General features: G+C 39.8%; 2 protein-coding genes across 3 annotated transcripts in view; one reads left to right on the top strand and one right to left on the bottom strand.

The window, feature by feature from the left end:
- Nucleotides 1–20459, top strand: part of socs3a (suppressor of cytokine signaling 3a) — a 165388-nt gene that overhangs the window by 39866 nt on the left and 105063 nt on the right. The gene's annotated exons all lie outside the window — the stretch shown is intronic.
- fscn2a (fascin actin-bundling protein 2a, retinal) lies at nucleotides 5763–13479 on the bottom strand. Of its 2 annotated transcripts, XM_079563991.1 has the most exons (5): nucleotides 11777–13479; nucleotides 9188–9344; nucleotides 8975–9096; nucleotides 8663–8830; nucleotides 5763–6738 (listed from the first exon to the last, which is right to left on the bottom strand). In XM_079563991.1, the coding sequence occupies exons 1-5, from the start codon at nucleotides 12597–12599 to the stop codon at nucleotides 6533–6535; spliced, it is 1476 nt and encodes a 491-aa protein (XP_079420117.1). In that variant the 5' UTR covers nucleotides 12600–13479; the 3' UTR covers nucleotides 5763–6532. The 2 variants fall into 2 exon arrangements, with proteins under 2 accessions (XP_079420117.1, XP_079420116.1); XM_079563990.1 differs by having other exon boundaries at nucleotides 8663–9096.

Below are 20459 nucleotides of genomic sequence, written 5' to 3'. Positions count from 1 at the left end.
ACAATCTACAAGGTCAGTAAATTTAATGACTTTTGATTCCAACAATCACGTAGCCTAACTGAATGCACCCCACTTTTTATTTGTGATTACACATGCGACTAGAAAGGCAGGGGGAAATAAGCAAGGACATGTCAATCTACAGTTAATTGAATGGAGTCTAAAAATGACTTGTTGACACGCCGGGCATGGGCATACTAAACAATAAAGTGCAGTGCGGCTGAATTAATTACATTTCTAGCCACATAAACTAAGCTAGTGTGGGAGACAATCAAGGCTGAATAATCACGGCGGTATGAAGCGAATTTATTCATCCTCTGAGACAGGTGACCTCTGGTTGACACGCCAATGGTGACATTTTGCCATCTGTCATTATTTACGACAACAGAACACGCCATAGTAGAGTAATGATGCTCCTTCTGTTATATATGTTTGACTGAGGAGGGCCATGTTCTCACCCCTGTATTAGGCCTTCAATAGGTTACGTTCACATGACATCACAACATTGTAAAGAGCCTGTTTAAAATTGAGTTGTGGAGTTTTTACTTGGTTTATGGTTAATATTACTGTAATAGCTGGACCTGAGACACTTCTCTCTCATCTCATATGAACTAACTAGAGATGAACCGATCCAGCTTTTTGCTTCCGATACCAGTACTGGTGGTTTGAGTATCTGCCGATATCCGATATTAACTGATTTCAAGAGACTTTCTTAAAAGTAGCTGCTGTGAATGAAAATGTTGGTCCTCTTTTCGCCATTGTTTGTGATAATAAAGTCTCATTTTCTCTTGCAAACAAGATGTTGTAAATTATAGGCAATCTATTGATAAACTGTGATGGAAAAGCATTAAAGAAAAATAACTGGACTTTTCTACTCTAAATATATGACGAGCTAACTCAAATAAATTGATCTGGTCATTATAATTTGTGCATATGGCTAACATGTTATATTACTTATTATTTAACAGCATTCATAAACTAAAACTCCTTTACGTGATCCAATCATAGTTTCTGTCCGAGCCTTGATTAGTTGGTGTTAGCATTAGCATGTTGCCGATAGCTTTAGCGTCCTTTGCTAGCCGCAAAATGCCGCAGCGATCACAAATATGTTTGTGGAGGTTAAAACCAACTCAGTGATTGAATTCCCCAGGTTCTGCCCATATTCACTTAGATTTGGTTGGTGAAAGTTGTGTTTTTAAAGCGGTGAGAGCCAAAACTGGTATTGGTTCAGTATCTTGAGTATTGGACATTTGTAGCCGATACCCGATATTGTATTTTTACGGATATTGGTTCCGATATCCGATACCAGTATCGGGTCAGTGCAGTGTTGTTTTCATCAACGAAGATGACGATAACGTAACGATAATGAACTAAAATGACCTCTTTGGTGACTAAAACATGACGACAGGTAAATGAGTTTACATCAATGAGACGAGACAAGACGAAAATGGGAGAAAGTGAATCGTCAGCACGTTGGCAAACAGAGCTTGTGCGGATCATGAGAACACACTCGAAACATGTGACACATGGAGCAGTGCCGTCACGTGGCCTGGATGTTGTCAGGGAGAGGAGAGCGGCGCTTTTAGGGAAAGTCTTGTTCACAATGACACTGCTGCCACAGCCTATTGTGGTGTAATCGTTTGTCAAAAGCTACATAAAGCCAAGAGATTATTATTCATTATCCCAATTTCCCATACTTATCAAAATGAATTATTATTATTGATAATGAAACTGAATAAAATGTGACTAAAACTAAAAGCATTTTTCATCCAAAAGACAAAGATTAAGACTAAAACTAAAAGTGCTGCCAAAAACAGCACTGGATCGGTGCATCCCTTGAACTAACACCAAATTAGTGTCTCAGAAAGGTGTGCAAAAGTGCCGACAATGTACAAAATGATGTACTTGATGTTATTCAGATGAAAGAACTTCCGGCTACAAGGTTAATGAGGCAGGCTTGATGATCAGGTTCAACATTTGGATATTTTCTGTTTGGAAATGTATTTCCAAAACTGTGTCCTTGGCATTGAGTTGTATTGGCCTCTGCTCTCCATCTGAACTATGACATGAAATTCAAGAATGTGAACACAACCTAATAACATCATCTTCTAGGTCAGGGATTCTAAAACTTTTCAGGCAGGGACTCCCAAAATCTGCAAGAACTAATAAGAAATGATATTTTTTTTATGTTGTGAAATACTGAGCTCAATGCTCGCTACTTTGGGAACCACTGATCTAGGCTATTTTATCTTGAACTATTAATCGAGAAAAAAAAAAAAAAGTCCCGGCCCTAATTTTTATTGTTATTATGTAATCACTCCAATTAAGTTTATGTTCTTCATGAAATTCATTCCACAGGTCCTATACAGAAAGGTATGGATATATTTGAAAAAGTCAGATATACCATTTTCCAGCTTATTCTAAACCTCCTGGTGCTCCCCCTCGAGCAGGGAGGCAGGGAGGCCCAAAGATAAACTAATTGGGATGCATGGCTGATGATGAGACTCTGGTTGGTGTGATCTCATCCCACCTGCCGCTGTAGCACATTTTTTGAGAATAGATTGAATACTGCATTGGACGATCCTCAGAAACAAACAGAAAGTAATAGCAGTCTCCATGAGTCTTGAGGGGATATAATGGACTCAGACCTGAACTTTAAACGCACATTAAATCAATACCATCAGCAACTTTTTAACCATCTAAAGCACATTGCCAGACTCAGATTTAAAGAGACCTACGACATGAACTATCTTGGGGTCTAAGAACCTCAGTCTCCTGCAGACTTCTGAGTCTGAGTAAACACGGCAAGGCTGCAGTTCAGTTTTAGAAAACAGGCATCAACCCAAACAATGTTCAAATCCAGGCAGAAAACTGTGCTTACATGATCACTGAAATTATCTGTTTATTTATATTATTTACCTTGTAATTCTTGCAATATGCCTTTTTCTTCATGTCCAATTTTCTTCTTTTTTTTTCTACATTTTTTTTTTTTTTTTTTTTTAACCACCAGACCAAGATCAAGTTTATATCAGGACTTGGTCTTGTGTAAACCAGAAAAACCTAAAACATCACAAAGACATAAAGGAAATGATCTCTTAAAATAAACAAAGTCTAAAAAAGAGTTTGAGAACCACTGGTATCTAAAAGCAATCACGCTTTTGGTTGAATCATTCTCTAACAACACTTATGAGATGCCACAGTGTGCAACAGCTGAATGCTGTTGATTGTTTCAGTCCTATTGGGAAACAGGAATCTCCTCTCTTCTGCTCTAAAGCGCTGTGATATTTAAGGCATGTTTAAATTGTGAGCGCTTGCATTTGCTTTTATGCTCTAATTAGACTGTTTTTTTCCTCCCCAAAATAGTAAGACAGCTGCAATAAACTGGAAGTGAAACAGCTTTAGAAGAAAATGTCAGGGCAATTTTGTAACTCTTGAGGTTACAGTAAACGCTGAATTATTGGCTCTGTTGGAACAAGTGTCTGTGTCCCTATGTCCAATGTTTGTGGTATATCTAGACATTAGCAAATCGCTAAAAGATTGTGTCCTATATTAAAGGTGATTTCAAGCTTTGGCATAATATCCTTCATATTGGAGGTCCAAAAACAATAGTCAGCCAGTGCTGAGATCTCTTAGGTCTTGACTGGGGTTGGAAACATAATCTTTTGTGTAAGGGACTAGGAGAGTTAGGCCATACTCTACAGAAGGGATATCAGTGGAATAATGAATAATGATCAGGTTTGAGCTGGTCATATCCACTTACTCTTGTTGTGTCTGACATTGTGCAGGTGATGATACATTGAATTATTCCAATACATCATATACCCGTATTTGGTGATTATGAAATTCAAACCTCTTTCCAAACTAATAGGTAAATAACCTTATCTCACACAAATGCAACCAATTTTTAGTGTGTTTTAACTTATGTTGCAGCTCTTTTCAGAATTTCCTCCCTGGATCAATGCAAGTCCGTGCACCTGGCCTGCTTCACAGCATCGCACTTGCCCCTATATATGGGCTGCAGTGTTTGCAGCAGAGTTCAAAGCAGACAAACCCATTATATACAGTTATGTTGTAGTCTCATGGTGAGAATTTAAAATCAGCTTTTTCTTCCACACATACAATATCCTTGACTCTCATATAGAGGCGTTATCTCTCTGGAATGACTGGAATTGATCACAGACCAAATGATTTATGACGGTTTAAAAGCAGCACAATATGACTGAGACAAATGAATGGGTCTGCAGTTGTTTTATAGTGTGGACACTTTTAATTCTTCATTCAGTCATTTACCAGTAGAAAAGATTCCTATTTCTTTATGGCTTCATGGCAAGGCTTTTCATTTTCATTTCATCACTGTAATACCAATCTTATAGGAGACTGACTATTGCACAGCTTAGCCTTAACCAATAAGGATCCATATTCCTTGATGGTTTTGTGCAGCAGCGCCAAAGCAACTGCGCTACATTGTGTTCACCTCGAGATCCATAATATACGAGGTTACTGACAGATGAAAACCGCTGGGTCAGATAGTTCACCTGAACCTGCTGCACGTGTAGTCCATTTGGGACAGGGGTTTCTTGTTAATGTGTGAGATCGCTTCATCTCGGTGCTTAGTTGACAAGTGAGTCTATTCATGCGTATTAATTCTCAAACATTGCTTCTGCCAAAGCAATTACAAATTCAAACAGGGAAGCTTTGCATAATGAGGAAATTGCCACACGTATTTACTCCGAGCTTTAAAAATGCAAATAGCGGACTAGGATCCAAAACAGATTTTAGAGAAGAGTGGGGAATTGCAATTTGGAAAACAGCTGAAGCTTTTTGTGACACGTGGCCAGTAATGGAGCCGTGCAGGTGCTGGTCCTGCTCGCAATGAAATATGTATGGACCCATAGAGACATCACAAATAGCGGTTCACACTGCCCTCTAGAGGATTTCACTTAAAATGGTTGTTGCCATAAGCAACCAAAAAACAATTACAGAAGATTATTTATTACAACCAAAATGTGTCCATGTATTCTTTTTTTATTTATTTTTTTACGTTGGTCCAAGTCAAATTTTGAGGTTTTCAGGAAAATAGAAAACCACTCTGGCTTCCTCTTAGAGATGACTTAGAGGATGTTTTTATGGACAGCTCATGTAAAGACAGCTGAAAGAAAGAACTGTTTTATTTGTTTTATCATAAACAAGATGATACAAGACTTTTGACTATATTTTGCAGATACAAAATTAAAAAATGAAACTGTTCAATACAGTGCATGTACTAACAAATATATTTTGAGTTGTGAGCTACTCATCCATAGCCTCCCATTTATTTAGCAAATTTTAAAATGCAACGTCAACATACAGGCAATAAACAGTGCAAATGTAGTCTTCTAAATAAACATTTATAATATTTTTCACAAACCAAATAAAAAAAACAATATTGGCCTTGTTTGGAAACCTTGTAGAACCAAGAGCATTCAAAGGCATCTCCACAAAATGACTTTCTTTTGTGCACAGTGCACAACAGATTAAAGGGAACAAATTCGCTGGATTCAAATTTAATTCACGGTGATGTTAACAGTATATATATTATATTATATTTATAGGGTTGGGCACCTTTCATTTTTTTCTTGATAACAGTACTTTAATGGTACTAGGTTTTTGATCCTACACTACATTATCAGTTATCTTAAAAACAGAAAATATGTTAATTTATTCCATTAAAGCCCCTCCCCCATTTATTTCAGCAGGAAAAACCAACAGCATTCTTTAGTGCTATCTAAAAAATGGTGTCCTTTTTCATTTCTAGTTTTTAACATCAATATTTTATTGGACTACCCCTAACATCCGATCTACGCAATTTCATTGTACTATTGCATAACTACAAATAAAGCACTTACTTGTTTACTTACCAGCAGTGCTTTAACTTTTATCCGGTATCCAACACTCTGTATTCATATCCATTAGCAACAAGTTTTTGTTTTTCAATTGCAGGAAATGACAGTATGTTTTTAAGGCCCCTGGGAACACCAGAGTTGTTTTATTTGTCAGTATTAATTCAGATGCCCCCCCCCCCCGATACGGTACACTTGTGAGCTCTATTTCCACAGACCAAAGGTATATTATAATTCATATTTCTGTATGAAAAAAAAAAAATCAAAGAAAACCTTAAATGGGTCAACTTATGTAAACAAGACACCACTGGCATGAGTAATATGCCATATTTGTATATAGTTTGCAGAAAAAGGACCAGCATTCAAATGATCCAACTATTGTTACAGGGCCGAGTGAGGAGTCAGGAGTATCATGACTCCTCAGAGGGCTGCTGTACTCAGCTGGAAGCCCTGCTGTAACTATATCAATCAGTTAGATATTAATGAGATACATATTCAGTCTTCCTTCACTGAAGTTGGCATTGGCATGATGAAACACGGACAACCGCAGTGATAGCTGTGGCCTCTTAACAATAGATTTGGGCAGCTGGCAGACAGTACAGAGTTACTTTGTGGATGTTGGTGGCAGCAAGAATGGCAGCAGTAGCTCAGATTCCTCAGTACTCCCACAGAGAAGTAGCATCAATACAAGTACCAACTCCCATCAGAGTACCTCCCTGGTCTCCACGGAGATACTTCCCATTGGAGCCTTTGATAGCGAGGCGTCCATGTTCCACAAACTCTAGAAAAAAGTCCTCTGACTTCTCTCCATCTGAACACACCAGACCATCACTGGATATGTACCAGTATTTACCACTAGCACCTGCACAAAGAATACAGAGAGTTACTTGTGAATGATTAACCATAAATGCACGTACCTACTGCTGAGTATGTACAGTGGTATGCAAAAGTTTGGGCACCCCTTTAACTTTTCAACATTTTGCCATACTATGGACCATTAATATATTAACTGAAATTTTATGCGAAAGACACAGTAAGTGACACACACTCGTGAAGTGAAATGAAATTTATACATGATTTAGATTTTTTTTTAATAAATAAAAAACTGAAAAGTGGGATGTGCAAAAGTATATGCAACCTTTCCTTTTAGTGCAACCAATTGCCTTCAGAAGTTCCCTGATGATTTCTGAATGATCACATGTTGTGTGTCATCTAATGTTCAAATACAGCTGCTCTGTGATGGTCTCAGAGGTCTGTTTAGAGACTATTGGGGAGCAGACAGCATCATGAAGTCCAAGAACACACCAGACAGGTCCAGGCTCAAAGTTTTTTGAGAAGTATAAATCTAGGTTTGGTTATAAAAAGATTTCCAAAGCTTTGAACATATCTCAAAGTACAGTTAAATACACCATTCAGGAATAAAAAAGAGTATGGCATCACTGCAAACCTACCAAGACCCGACCATCCTCCTAAACTTACTGACCGAACAAGGACAGGCCTGACCAGAGCTGTTACCAAGAAACCTATGATGACCCTGGATAAACTGCAGAGAGCTACAGCTCAGGTGGGGGTAACTGTACACAGAACCACTATTAGTCGCACACTGCACAAATCTGGCCTTTATGGCAGAGTGGCATTTTTGAAAGAAAACCATAAGAAGTCCCGTTTCTGTTTGTCAGAAGCCACCATGTGGCCTCCATGTGTCCTCTGGCAAACAGAAAAACAGTTGTATTTGAACTGACATTAGATTACACACAGGTAGACTCTATTTAGTCATTGGGTCAATATGTGATCATTCAGCAATCATCAGGCAACTTCTGAAGGCAATTGGCTGCACTAAAAGTAAAGGGTGCCCATACTTTTGTACATCCCACTTTTCAGTTTTTTATGAATTAAAAAAAAATCTAAATCATGAATACATTTCATTCCACTTCACAATTTTGTGTAACTTAGTAAAATTTCAGCTAAATATATTTATGTTTATGGTCCATAGTATGGCAATGTGTCGAAAAGTTAAAGGAGTGAAACCTTTGCAAACCTTTGCATACCACTGTATGTATGTATTTATATAATTACATTGCTTTTCTGAATATAATCCTTACTTCAAGGGACTGCATAAAAGTTTGACTATATTACCAGCAATACAACATGATCCTAATGACCAGCTAGACATAGGTAATGGGTACACAAAGAATAGATTTGGATGAGGTCCTAACCGCTCTAAATCCAATATTTGGCCGCCTTAATGGCCCTAGAGGCCATAAGCGCCACTGCAGGTGTCGTAGCATGTTGCGTTTTTTTACTCATTAATTGTCCATGAGAGTAAATACTACACTGACAGAAAAGACAAAGGGAGAGAGGGATATTGTACACCCAATTACACAATGGAGATATTTGTTTTCACTCAAACTTGGCTGTAAATACGTAAATACTGTTTAAGTGGTGCTAGCCCGCAGTTAGCTTTGCCCGTTAGCCTGTTAGCTTCTTCTTCATGATTCCAATAGTGTGTATTGGTGGCTCTGGGTCGGAGCAGAGAAAGCTGCAAGTGTGGTTTTCTGTCCAGAGACACCAGTGGGAGATGAAAGACCCCCCAATCATCCCATTAACACTTGTATTACCCCCAGAGGAACTACAAAAAGGTAAAACAGTTGCTTAGTACTGCTTTAACATTTGAGCTACTCGTTAACATCTCCATCTCCTGCCTTTAAGTCAACCACTCCATGGAAATGTTGGGTGAAATGTTGGGTGAAATGTTGCGTGGTGTGGCTTTAGATTTTTATACTGACTTTTTATGTGGTACGCTCCATCGTTGAAAATCAATGAAAATATATCATAGACGGATCTATTTGCATCCAGAGTGTTGGAGTTCTTGTGGTGACACACAAAGCCATTTTCTCCACGAAGGATGAGGATTGGCCGGTTAATAAGCTTCATCAGAAAAAGCTCATCATCACCTGAAACAAATATATATACATATAGTCTCCATCCATCCATTTTCTTCCGCTTTATCCGGGGCCGGGTCGCGGGTATATAGTCTATATATAGATATAGTTCTGTACTGTACATGATGTGAGAGTGAACGTTATTCAATGACTCACCAACAGTGTCGCTGACTGCAGACAGCTGGCCATTCTTCTTGGTACAGACAAATTTCCCATTGCTGGCTTTGAGAGCCACTCTTTGTCCTCTCCACTCGATGTCGAACATAGTGGTGACCTCACTGGAACATAATAAAGACATATGAATATTGACCGTGAAGTCAAAAGAAAGCAGGCATTAATGCTCCCTATGCAGCAGAGGGAAGCACTCACACTTCAGTGGCAGTGGACTGGATCTCTCCATGGGTCACGAGGGTCCAGTACGATCCGCCATTGGTTCTGAACATAGCCTTTTTGGTCTCTTTGTCAATCTCCATCTGGAAGGTCTCCATGTCAGTCTCTGCGTCCTGATTGGCTGAAATGCTCACTCCTGATGGTAAGAAGGGGTATATATTTTAGTAAAGCTTTTTTCCGCTGTAGAAAGAAGAATAAACTTTATTTATATGGCACCTTTCGCAGATAAAATCAGAAAATGTTTCACAATGAACAAGGGAATCAAATACAACTAAGCATTACACGAAATAAAATTGAAGCAATCGTAAGCCATTGCCAACTAAAAAAGTTCATCTGGACAGCCGCATGCAGTTTTATTATTATCTCCACTTGAAGGTTATTAGCAGCATTTTAATTGCATTTTCTTTGTGAAGTCATAATTCAGAATTCTATCCATACTGTTGTCAATGAGTAAAGAAATAAACAGTAAAGACAGTTATTTCGTTAGGGCTGCATAACATGAAAAAAAAAAAAACTATAATATTTGGTAATTGTCTTGAACATTGCAATAACTAGGCAGCACGGTGGCGTAGTGGTTAGCGCTTAGGCTTCACAGCTAGAAGGTCGGGGGCCGATCTGTGTAGTGTCTGTGTAGGTTTCCTCCGGGTACTCCGGGTTTCCCTACCACTAAAAACATGTAAACAGGGTAATCCTCCTGCAAGGCGTTTCTGAAGGGCTCCCAGGCGGGTCAAATGCAGAGAACGAATTTGCCTAGGATAAAGTATAACTTCACTTAGCTCTCATAAATAAAACAAAAGGCCATTTATTTTCTAGCAAAACTGTGTCACAATCAAAACAGGAACAAAGAATTGTTGTGTTGAGGAAAAAACTGTAAATCTCTGGGCGATTTCTGTGATAGTTTATTTTCATTTCTTACAAAGTGGGCATTGCTTTAAGAAATATTACAATAATCATACTTTTGCAGTATATTGTGCAGGCCTAATCTACCTATGTTATAGTGCACATTCACTCATCATCACTACGCATCTGTGGTAAATTGCCTCATAAATAAAAGTAAATTAGCTTTAAAATGCTTCAAACTTTAAATGCACAGATAAATGCAAGGCTTCATGAACTCCACTTAGTCATCATTACACGGTGCACTTCCCTGCAGCCGTGTGCCGCTTTAGAATAATGAGCACTTTAAACATTGCTCATTTGGTGCAGATAGTTGTGGTAGAGATTTACAAAGATATTTGAAAATCTTGTCTACAATGGATAATCCCCAGACAACTGATAGATAGTTGTAGTCCTTTTACTGCGTGCCTCACATTTGTTCTCAGTCCTTAGTCTTCTTATCAGTCTGTGGAGTGTCGTGCGGAGCAGAATACACGGACACGTATAAGTCAACTGTGTCTGCCGCAGTTCAAATTAGGTGCCACCGAAATATCCTCCAGCCTTTCTCTTAAGCCTGTTACAACCCTAATCCTCGCACTCCCCTCCTCCCTTCCTATTCATTTGCTGGCTGTAATTCCCTGAGTGGTGAAATGCAAATCTGCGCTGCAGGACAAACTAAGCAGCTTTCTGTCCAGTGCACCTGAAAATATGACTTAGCAACGATTAAACATAATTACAATATGTATTGTTTAAACTAAATAATGCTGTTCTCAGTCCAAAAGAGAGTTTGAATACATTCCGGTGCAAAAACAATGGGAGCAAGCCCAGTGCAATCTTGACTTCGACAGTTCTGCAGTTAATTACTGTATGATATGCAACAGGTTATGGTTGCAACTTTGATCACGTACTGTACTTGCACACAAAATAAGTGTGCTTGTTTTTTTACTCATAATATGTAGATGAACCACTATGTTTTCCATGCCCGTAAAGGTAAATAATCAGGGATTTCTGTGAGCACCATGTTTTCTCCCACTGGAACATTTAGAAGTACATTTGTCTGTGATGAAGCTTAAGGACTTGTAACTACAAGGCTTAAGCATTGATGGTAATTTACACCTTTGGGGCTCAGATCTGCCCCAAAGTCATTTGCACGCAGCTTAATCTTCAATGGACACACAGTGGAGATGACAAAGCCCATTACCACAAATACCTTCTCTGTGTGTCCAGCCACTATAATAGAGCAGCCAGCAGTGTCTATGCTTACCTTCATTTACACATGTTCCTTAAACATATCCTACAGTGAGGGATTTAGTTGGAGGACAATGATTATGGACAGGCTTTTACATACAGTATATTTGAGTGTGAGAAAGAAGGTGACTTTGCTGACCACAATGTGACATAATAATGGCCCTGTCAGGGACTAGAGTTGTATAAGACACTCGGCATGAGCTCTCAAATCCAAGCACCTCTTTGTTCCTTATGCACCATATCAAATATTTGAATAAACAAATGTTACTTGTGCAGCCTCTACCAACATGGTTGCTTGGGCAGATCAATAGGTCAGAGAGAGTGTGTGTGTGTGTGTGTGCGTGTGCGTGTGCGTGTGCGTGTGCGTGTGTGTGTGTACTCTAAGAGTGGGTAAATAAAAGAATAATACCATGATTATTGCGATTGCTCAGGATGGTGTGCTACCTTGTTTGACTGAGACGTATCTTTTATTGGCAGCTTGAAACACCACTTGTGGGTGACTCTCCTCCAGGTCGAACAGCTCGTCTTTGCCCAGTTTAGAACAGCGTCCGGACCTCAGCGTTCCTGTGGGGCCCACTGGACTCAGGTACTTCCCCTCACAGTCTTTGAAGGCCAGTTTGCCGGACTTCAGCTCCAGTGTGAAGCTTGTGCTGTTGCTGCTCTCTTTCACCAGTTTACCATCATTGCTGAGGAAGCGGTTGTCGCAAGTCTTCAGACTGTACTTTCCGTCAACATACACCAAGGTGACCAGAGAGTCCACCCCCCAGGGGATGTTGCTGTCTACAGAGATCTCCCCATCTGTGGCGGACAGATGGGCATAGCGTTTGCGTGCCAGACTGAGCAAACTGGCTTGTGGGTGCAGAGCCAAGTGGACTGCCCACAGCTCCTGCTCCCCTATGACCTGGGCAAAGCAGGAGAGATAGTCTGCCGAGCCTCCAAAGTAACGTTTATACGTCTCTGACTGCAGAGCCCAGCGGCCATCCGACTGGGGCACTATGAGGAATCTGCAGTCAACGTCTGGCTTCTCCGCCCCGCAGGAGATCTTCCCATCCTTGTCGGACCCCAGGTACCGTAGCAGGTGGCTGCGCAGGAACACCGCTTGGCCATCCTTCTCGTCCTGCTCCAAAGTCCAAATCTGCTTCTTCTTCATGCTGTTTCCTGAAGCATTCACCTTAAAACTAAAAGCCTCCGCTGTAAGGTAGCGGTTCTCATAGTTGATGAGGCCGAACTGTAGCTTCAAGGCCTTGTTAATTCCGTTTGTGGGCATCCTTGACCCCGGGCCACACCTCAGAGCTGTAATAAAAATACAAAAAATGCTTTGGTGGAGTCAAAAGCAGTTATGCACTAAAGCATGCATGAGAAGTAAAAAAAGAAAAAAAACACACAAAAACAAATGTTTCTTGCTTTGCCCTCTGCGCCCCTCAAGCTGTAAATTAGGCCCACTTATCTCCCTTGAAGGATTGTTTTGTGCGGCTTCCTTCTTTGTGGCACTTTCTCGCTCTCTCGCTCTCTCTCTCTCTCTCTCTCTCCCCAGAGGGTGATCACGGCCTCATGCTCACTGTTCCTTAATGAGTTAGGATTAAATTCAGCAGGACACAGCACTTCAATCCAACAAGCCGCTCACGTCACAAGCAAGCAGACCAATAAGTGCGGTTCCCTCCTCCTCCTTCTTGCATTTGCCTATGACACCCTTCACGCTGTTTTCATTGCTAGTTGCTTTATCACTGTCATCACCTGTTTGCTCCCACTGTAGATTTCCATCAATTTTAATGGTCAAACTAACTTCTTATAAGTCAATCTTGGTCCCTTGTACCTGTTGTCCCCCCTTCCATACAGTAAAGGATTAGCCAGGCTTTGATCTGCTGGAAAATGGCCAGAGTTTAGAAGTGCAGTTGGCTTGTCCCCCACTGTTTCTAGGTCAACAGTGCAACAAGTGAAATTAATTTATTATTGGGTGAATATTTCAAATTCCTCTGTGCTGTTGCTAGAGGAGAATTAAAGAGTCATTTTCTTTTAGTTTTATATAGTTTTGCTACACATATATAAGATTATGGTAGTATTATCGTATGGTATTTATCATTGTGTCCTGCATAAAACAACCCTTGTGGCATATCATGTGCATGTGTTTAAAGTATGATTAGCATGGGGCACCTTTCAAGTTAACAATACAGTGCAAATGAACCGTAATATATATCTTTGACAACAAATGATAAGGAATACATGAGGACGTACGTATTTAACAATGCTTTACATATGCTTAATAGTGTGGAGTTTGGCCTCCTAAATCTCAGCACTTCTATGTCCTTTTATAGCAATAGTGCAAACTGAACACCAGCTCACAAACATTTGAATAGTACCAATTTGACTGTGTTTATTCGCGTCACTTGTCCAGTGTCCTTTTGGTGTTCTTAGCCTTTTCACTCTGCACTCTCCTTAGAAAGTCAGACTGTTATTTTGTATTAATTTGACAACTGAGGACACAACACTATGCTCTGTGACCTGTGCCACAGTGCACGCTAAGATGAGCATTTGTAAGAGCATTAGGCTACCCCTCGCTGTCGGCCAGGAGCCCGCCTGGTGGGACAGGGTGACACTTGGGCCAAGCAGATTTGTCCACTCTAAATACCATTGTCACATGAACCACAATTAACATGACACAAATATAGACTGGGTTTGAATGTCACTCAATGGTTTATGCCTAGACATTTATTCAAGTACATGTACCTGAGTAACTTTGGGAGGTAACTGTATTTGTTGGAGAAGTTTTAGTTTTTGTATTTGATGGATGGTTTTATCACATAGTGCTCTGTACTTCTACTGCAGTGATGTTATTTTATAACAATAGCAGTACTTTTACTATAAGTAAATGTATAGGTGACAAATGTGAGATGTGTAGTGCAATGAGAGACTCTGTTCTAACATTATGTGATACACTGTAAATGCAATATTGTTATATGCTTCACACACACAAACACACACTCACACACACTACTGATTTGAATGAGTAGCTTATTTGCAATGGAAATACACAATAGCCCTGTACTTTTCCATGTTTTGCCTTCAGGCCGATAGGTGGCGTCATTGCTCTATTACAAAGCTGCTCAGTTTTTACCCAAAATGGCTGAAACAACGTAATCAATTAAGAGAATACTTAGCCCACTTATATCAGCTCGTTCCCATCTCTTAATGTCGGTGTTCTCTAGATTTTTTCAGGATCTGCCACTACCAGCCACCACATGAAGTTCATCCGGGATCCCAGCACCGCTCCGTGGTAAGAGTCAGAAGACACGTGTGGCCACATCAAAATGTGAGAAAAGTGTGTTTCTGTCATCATGTACAGCCCATGGATGGGTACAGCCCCATGGTACAGTGAGTCTGTGGCCGAAACAGTTCAGGTGCATGAATATTTATTGATCTCTACCAGTAGGGGGCACAATTGACCACGAAAATGTTGCAATAGAATGCAAACGCATATAAGAATTTTCAAAAGGAAATTGAAGCTAATAATGCATTTTCTGTATAATGTTTTTTATCAAGCCTCTATGAACATTTGTAACATAGTGGCTATAAAACTGATAAAACATGCTGTTACAGTAATGACGAAGCTATTAGTGCAATCATGAGCTATTTCCACTCCCTGAATAAACCAGTCTTTCACTTTGGCACTTTAAAACCACACGAACAGTTTGACGATAGCGTCTAATGACTGCAGCCCACTGTGAAGTCAATGTCCCAAGTTTATGACTTAGCTAATTTCTTTTTTTTTGTCTTTCCAGCCTGTATTCCTGCCTCATCCTCTGCACCAACATTCAAAAACAAAAAGCTTGGAAAATGAAGGTAACATTACTTTTTATTACTACAAGCTATGGGATTTATGACTCTTAAATAGGACCTTCAGGATCTGTTGTTTTCAAAGAGCCGTTCAAAAGACCAGCCCATTGTTGCTCTGGATTTTTCTTTTAGCCATCTTATATTAATTGAGAAGTAAAGTATTAAATCACACCCAGCATATACACTGGGACTGAGTTTTAACCTTTGAACAATTAAAGAAAACAGGCTAAAACCTTTATGCCAAATGTTTTTTAGAACATTAAGATTTCTTTGTTGTGCTGCCTGCTCTGCTTTTATGCTGTTTCTTGTGTTCTTGTCTGTATGAATAAATCCTCTACATCCTGTTTTTTATATAGAGTCCGGGAATGTGATGTCATATCGCTAAGCATTATGGGATTAGCAGCAATTGTAAACTAATGGAGATTTTAAAAGTTAAAATACCAGAGTTATTGTTCACATTAAACACTTCGACACCACAGTGAGTTTGGTGTATTTACCAGCAGTAACTTAGTAGTTAATGTAGTTGTTTCATGGCTTTTTTTCTCCACTTTTTATACTGTTTTTAGCTAACGTTAGTCTATGGAAAGATGGCGGATCTCCATGGTAACTGTGGAATTTCCCGAACTCTATTGATGCTCATTCAACGCCTCAGCTGCTGGTGATGACCAATCACCTGTGTCAGTCTGTTTCCTTATCAGATGGTATTCTTTCCAGTCCCATACAATTTTAGGCATTCTCATGTTTGTTCAGACTACAACTGTGTTAAAAAAAAAAAACTGAAAGAAAAGGATCCATTTCGTTTCACAAATTGGATCCTTTTGAACCACTTGTGTGAGAGAGCTGCTCTAAAGAACCAATTCGGTCGCGAACGCCACGTCACTACTTGCATGTGCATCAGATACTAGTCTCACAAAGATCAAATGTTGCTCTAAAGGGTCCCCTGAAGGCCACGAACAGAGATGAATGTGCCCTTTGTCATTTATTCATTTATAACTGTCCAGGACCTTTTCAGATAAGCCCATTTTTCAGCTTGCCGTCCATTAGCACCTCAGACTGCATCTATTAGCCCGCCAAGCCCTCAGACTCAGAGCTTGGATTTAAAGGGCCAGCAGCGTGTGTAGCCTGAGCAGAGTATAAACATGGTTGATTAACTGAGAACTGGACAAAGGTTTCAACTTGTCTTACAGTAAAATGGAGAAAAAAAGCTGTTCATCTTTTACTTTTGCGATGAACAAAACATGTGCATACAGGAACAAGAATATATAAAACAAAGTATGCAATAAAATGCTTCAGAGTTTGCTGGAGGTCCCAAAACCATAACTACACTGCAGCTCCAAAGTTTAACCTCTGATAAGACACTTGTAAAACTCCTGTAAAACCAGCAGAGGGAAACGCTGTGTGAGACATGCTATAAAAGTAAAATGTCCGCTTTGGCCTGGATTCTCCTCCTCAGCAGCCCACTATAATCACTGACCCCAGTAATCCAGGTGTTCATTTACAGGACGGTCCTCTTCCTCCCACCGACTGTACTTAAAACATTAGGATTTGCCCAGATCCTCAATACTGCTTTGGTCTGTTTATTTTATTTTTCAATTTGACCTCTTGGTTGATGTCAATATTTCTTTTCTCTCTCCTTAGTTTTATGTTTTTATCATTGTAATTTTGTCTTCAGTTGGTTTGTGTGACCTTGTCATGTTCACACTTGGTTTTGTTAGAGGCTAGCTATTCACTGCATATTTTTTTTCTTTTAGCTTCTGTCTTTAGGGTTAACAAAGCAAGTAAAATTCCTCTCTGTGAGTGAGCAGAGAGAGTACGGATAGTGATCTTACAGTAGACATGGGACCAGCCCCAAATGTGCTGACTTGTATAATTGCTGTTGTGTGGGAACTAGGAGTATCCAGGTGTGCCAATAGGTTGCGTTCATGTAACATCATAACATTCTTCAGAAATCAGAATTCACAGGATGTAAAACAGACACAAGTTTATTAATATGGCATGTGTGGACCTATATGTACTCCCTACAGCTTTACCTTTTTCACTGTGGGCCGCGTTTTGCAGTGTATATGTGTAGAAGGCCACAAACAGTGCTCAATGCAGTGAAACATTCAACTGGGAGCATCTAGTGAAGGTTTAGACACTTTCATTTTGGCTTAGAACCTTAAAGGGGGTGTATTATGTAAAAATCACTTTTTAAGCTTTATATCATGTTAGTGTGTCATTCCCTCCTGAAAAAAAACCCATTTCTTTTAAGTTGTTTTTGATATTTGCTGCATTTTCCAAACAATTTTGGGTAGCATAGTTATTTAAGTATGCTATAGAATGGTACTATGTGCCTGAAAAAACACAATATCTCACCTTTAACACCAGCTCTGTTTCACAGTAGTGTTTGTTTCTGAGGTTATAATTGTGCAGAAGTGGAAAAAGTACCCTCTCTGGTGATGTGCCAACTCAGCAAAAAGCCTGAGGGCCAACAGGAAATGGTCTGAGGGCTGCATTTGGCCCCTGGGCCGCAATCGAGTGGAGATCAACAGTTCAGATTTTCAGTGAGATTTTTACCTCTGGCGCCATTTCAAATCCAGCACACAACGGCCCCTGTCCTCCATCTGTCTTCATAGTTTTTACAGTGACATGATTTTTTTTCTCCTCTGGATGACTTTTGACTTTCAAAAGATTGAAATTTGAATGGCTTATTGCTATGACAACAGTCCTAATTTTACATTACTTGAACTCATGGATTGAGAGGTACTCGTAAAACCCATGTAACTCTCTGCGGTTGTTGAAAAAGTTGCCTATAATTCATGTTGTTGTTTGTACAAAGTTTCTAAATATATGCACTAAAATCTATTTCCCTGCGAGCAGTGGACAGGTGGGTGTTACATTGTCTGTCCTACCATTTCAATGTAGGAAGATTTACTTCAGGAGACAGCGCAGCTCCTGTTATTGCCATCCACTGCTCAGCGCTGTGACAGAAAGGCTAATATGAGGCCTCAGCTTCTGCCACTCTGACAATTCTCTGTCTCTTTCGTATAAAGTCAATGATCATGAGATATCCAGTGGCAGGTGAATGTGTCCGTTGGTGCAAAATAGAAAAACACAAAGCTTGGAAGTGTTTCTCTGGGCTCATGTGTATTTTGTCCACATTGGATATGATAATTTATGTACAAACACTTGTTCTATGGGGTTTGCAATGCATGCTCGCTTTCTGCACACTGTACACACTTTCTGCCCCGAAGAACCACAGAACAGACAATTGCATTTTTTACTCCATTGGGTTTTCAATAGTTTCGCACAAAATACTATTTATGCACAAAGCGACATTACATTGAGCTTTCACTGTGCTGAATCAGAACAGTAACAGGAAAGGCCTCAAGAACTATAGACTTCAGGTGTGTAAAAGTGACCAGAATTTAATAACATCTATTCACTTCTTTGTCATAGGCTGGTGTAAAACTTTGACAGATTCTCACTTTCGGAGAACACTGAACAGCACAATACAATTTTAACATTAACATTCACAATGCTTTGTCCAATTTTTTACCAGGTGGCAGGAATCCATCCCAGCAGCTATGGCCATTAAGTGGGATATACAGGTACGGACAATGGCAGGTTATTCACATAGACAAGCTATCTTGTGTCTTTTCTTAATTGTTATAACAATTTTACTAGTGCGGGCCACAACCTCAGAATTGACTGAAACATTTTTCAGTCACAGATTTTTCTCATATTGGGCAGCCCTTATCTTTTTAATTTGAGCAATTTTGGTGAAGAAAAATAAAAACAGCCCTTAAAAATTACACACTGAGTCTGAATAAATGCGGTGACTGAAACGATCTCATGTAAAACCTTTGTTAGATAAACAAAGTTGAATCATTTACAGGCTTCTGAAACAAATTTGACATTGGATTTTTGGATTTGGAACAAGTCACCACCACCAGTCAGTCCCCTTGATATATTTTTCACTGTGATGTATGAAGCTTGGACATTATCTGATTTATAGACAGAACTATGTTTCCATAAAAGCCATTCTGAAGTGATGAGAAGACGAAGCTGACAGAAAATACTGGTGTGTGTGTGTTTTCCATTGTTCAAGTTTAAAAGATGGACTGTAAAATAATCTGATTAAAAAACAAATCTGTACACAAGGTTTCATCGCATAATAGTTGGTTGAGGTTGACCTACTTATTACAGTCTCACGGTATGAGTGACCACCACTACTATTTTAATTTACTGACAGTTTTATGATGGGGATAGTCATCAAGTCTATGTGTAGCATTGACTTGAGGCAACAGGTGCTGGTGCTGCAGATAGATAATTAAACTGGCGAATCGTTTTGAACAGAGGGGACGGTGTATGAAGAGAAGGAGTGATAAGAAAGATTGGGAGTTGTTGTTATGTGGTGTGAGGGGAGCCAAGCCGTATATCCTCTGTGTGTCTCCATAAGCCCTGAGCACTTGCACAGAGCGCTGCCATTTGTCCCGACACACACAAACACATTGCCCTCAATGAGACACGCCGGAGCTTGTCTGACAAATTGAGCGCATTTGTTGACTGGAGAAAATTTTCATTGAGCAACTGGGTCTTCTTTGTTTTTGTGTTGTATCTTATTGAGAGGTTTCCTCCCCTCTGTCTCCGTCTGTGGGTAGATTGTTTACAGCAGGAAGTGCCTGGCATCCTCTCTTTTTGGCATTAAGAGAGCGACTTGGCTGCTACCCGTCGCCCAACATCATTCACAGTCCCAGCACCGCCGCTTCAGTCTAATTCATTCGCTGCTGGGACACATCCTTACCGGAATAGAGGGCCATTTTTGTTGATTATGCCCTCTGCTTTTGATTACATTCTGGCTAGCTACGAAGGTTAGTGGGATGATTTTGCTAATATTTGGAGATGGGTTAATGGTCCCCTGTCTGGAGGCTTGTCCTGGAGAGGGGTCCAAACGAGCAAGTACAGTTTGCAGGTCTATGTATTGTAACCATAGTGACTGTACAGTTTAATGTTTATGACAGGTTTCATTTGATACATCCTTATGGTAAGGATTTTTGGGAAATGTCTTATACCACTCACTGTACTGCATGTTCATGAACTGTTAGTTTGTTGTTATGAATTCATCATATTCTGAACATTCTTGTTATGGGTTGGGAGCCTCTCCCAGAAGCAGCTAGGTGGGAGTTGTAGGGGATAGGTGCTCAGACTGCGATACACAGACTACCATTCACTCTCTCACTAAGTAAATAAGTAAGTAAGTGCTTTATTTCTCATTGTACAAGCGTACAATGAAATATTGTTCAGGTGTTAGTCC

The sequence above is a fragment of the Gobius niger genome (genome assembly GCF_951799975.1).
Source record: "Gobius niger genome assembly, chromosome: 10".
Taxonomy (NCBI): domain Eukaryota; kingdom Metazoa; phylum Chordata; class Actinopteri; order Gobiiformes; family Gobiidae; genus Gobius; species Gobius niger.
The sequence above is the reverse complement of the archived record's forward strand: the minus strand, read 5'-3'. Positions and strand labels throughout refer to the sequence as shown.

Excerpts from the sequence above, each read along its gene's own strand:
- fscn2a (XM_079563990.1), bottom strand. The coding sequence starts at position 12,599 with ATGCCCACAAACGGAATTAACAAGGCCTTGAAGCTACAGTTCGGCCTC. Across the intron at positions 9,345-11,776 it reads ATACGTCTCAGTCAAACAAG|GAGTGAGCATTTCAGCCAAT; the intron begins GTAGCACACCAT and ends TCTTACCATCAG. Across the intron at positions 9,097-9,187 it reads CAGTCCACTGCCACTGAAGT|TGAGGTCACCACTATGTTCG; the intron begins GTGAGTGCTTCC and ends ATTATGTTCCAG.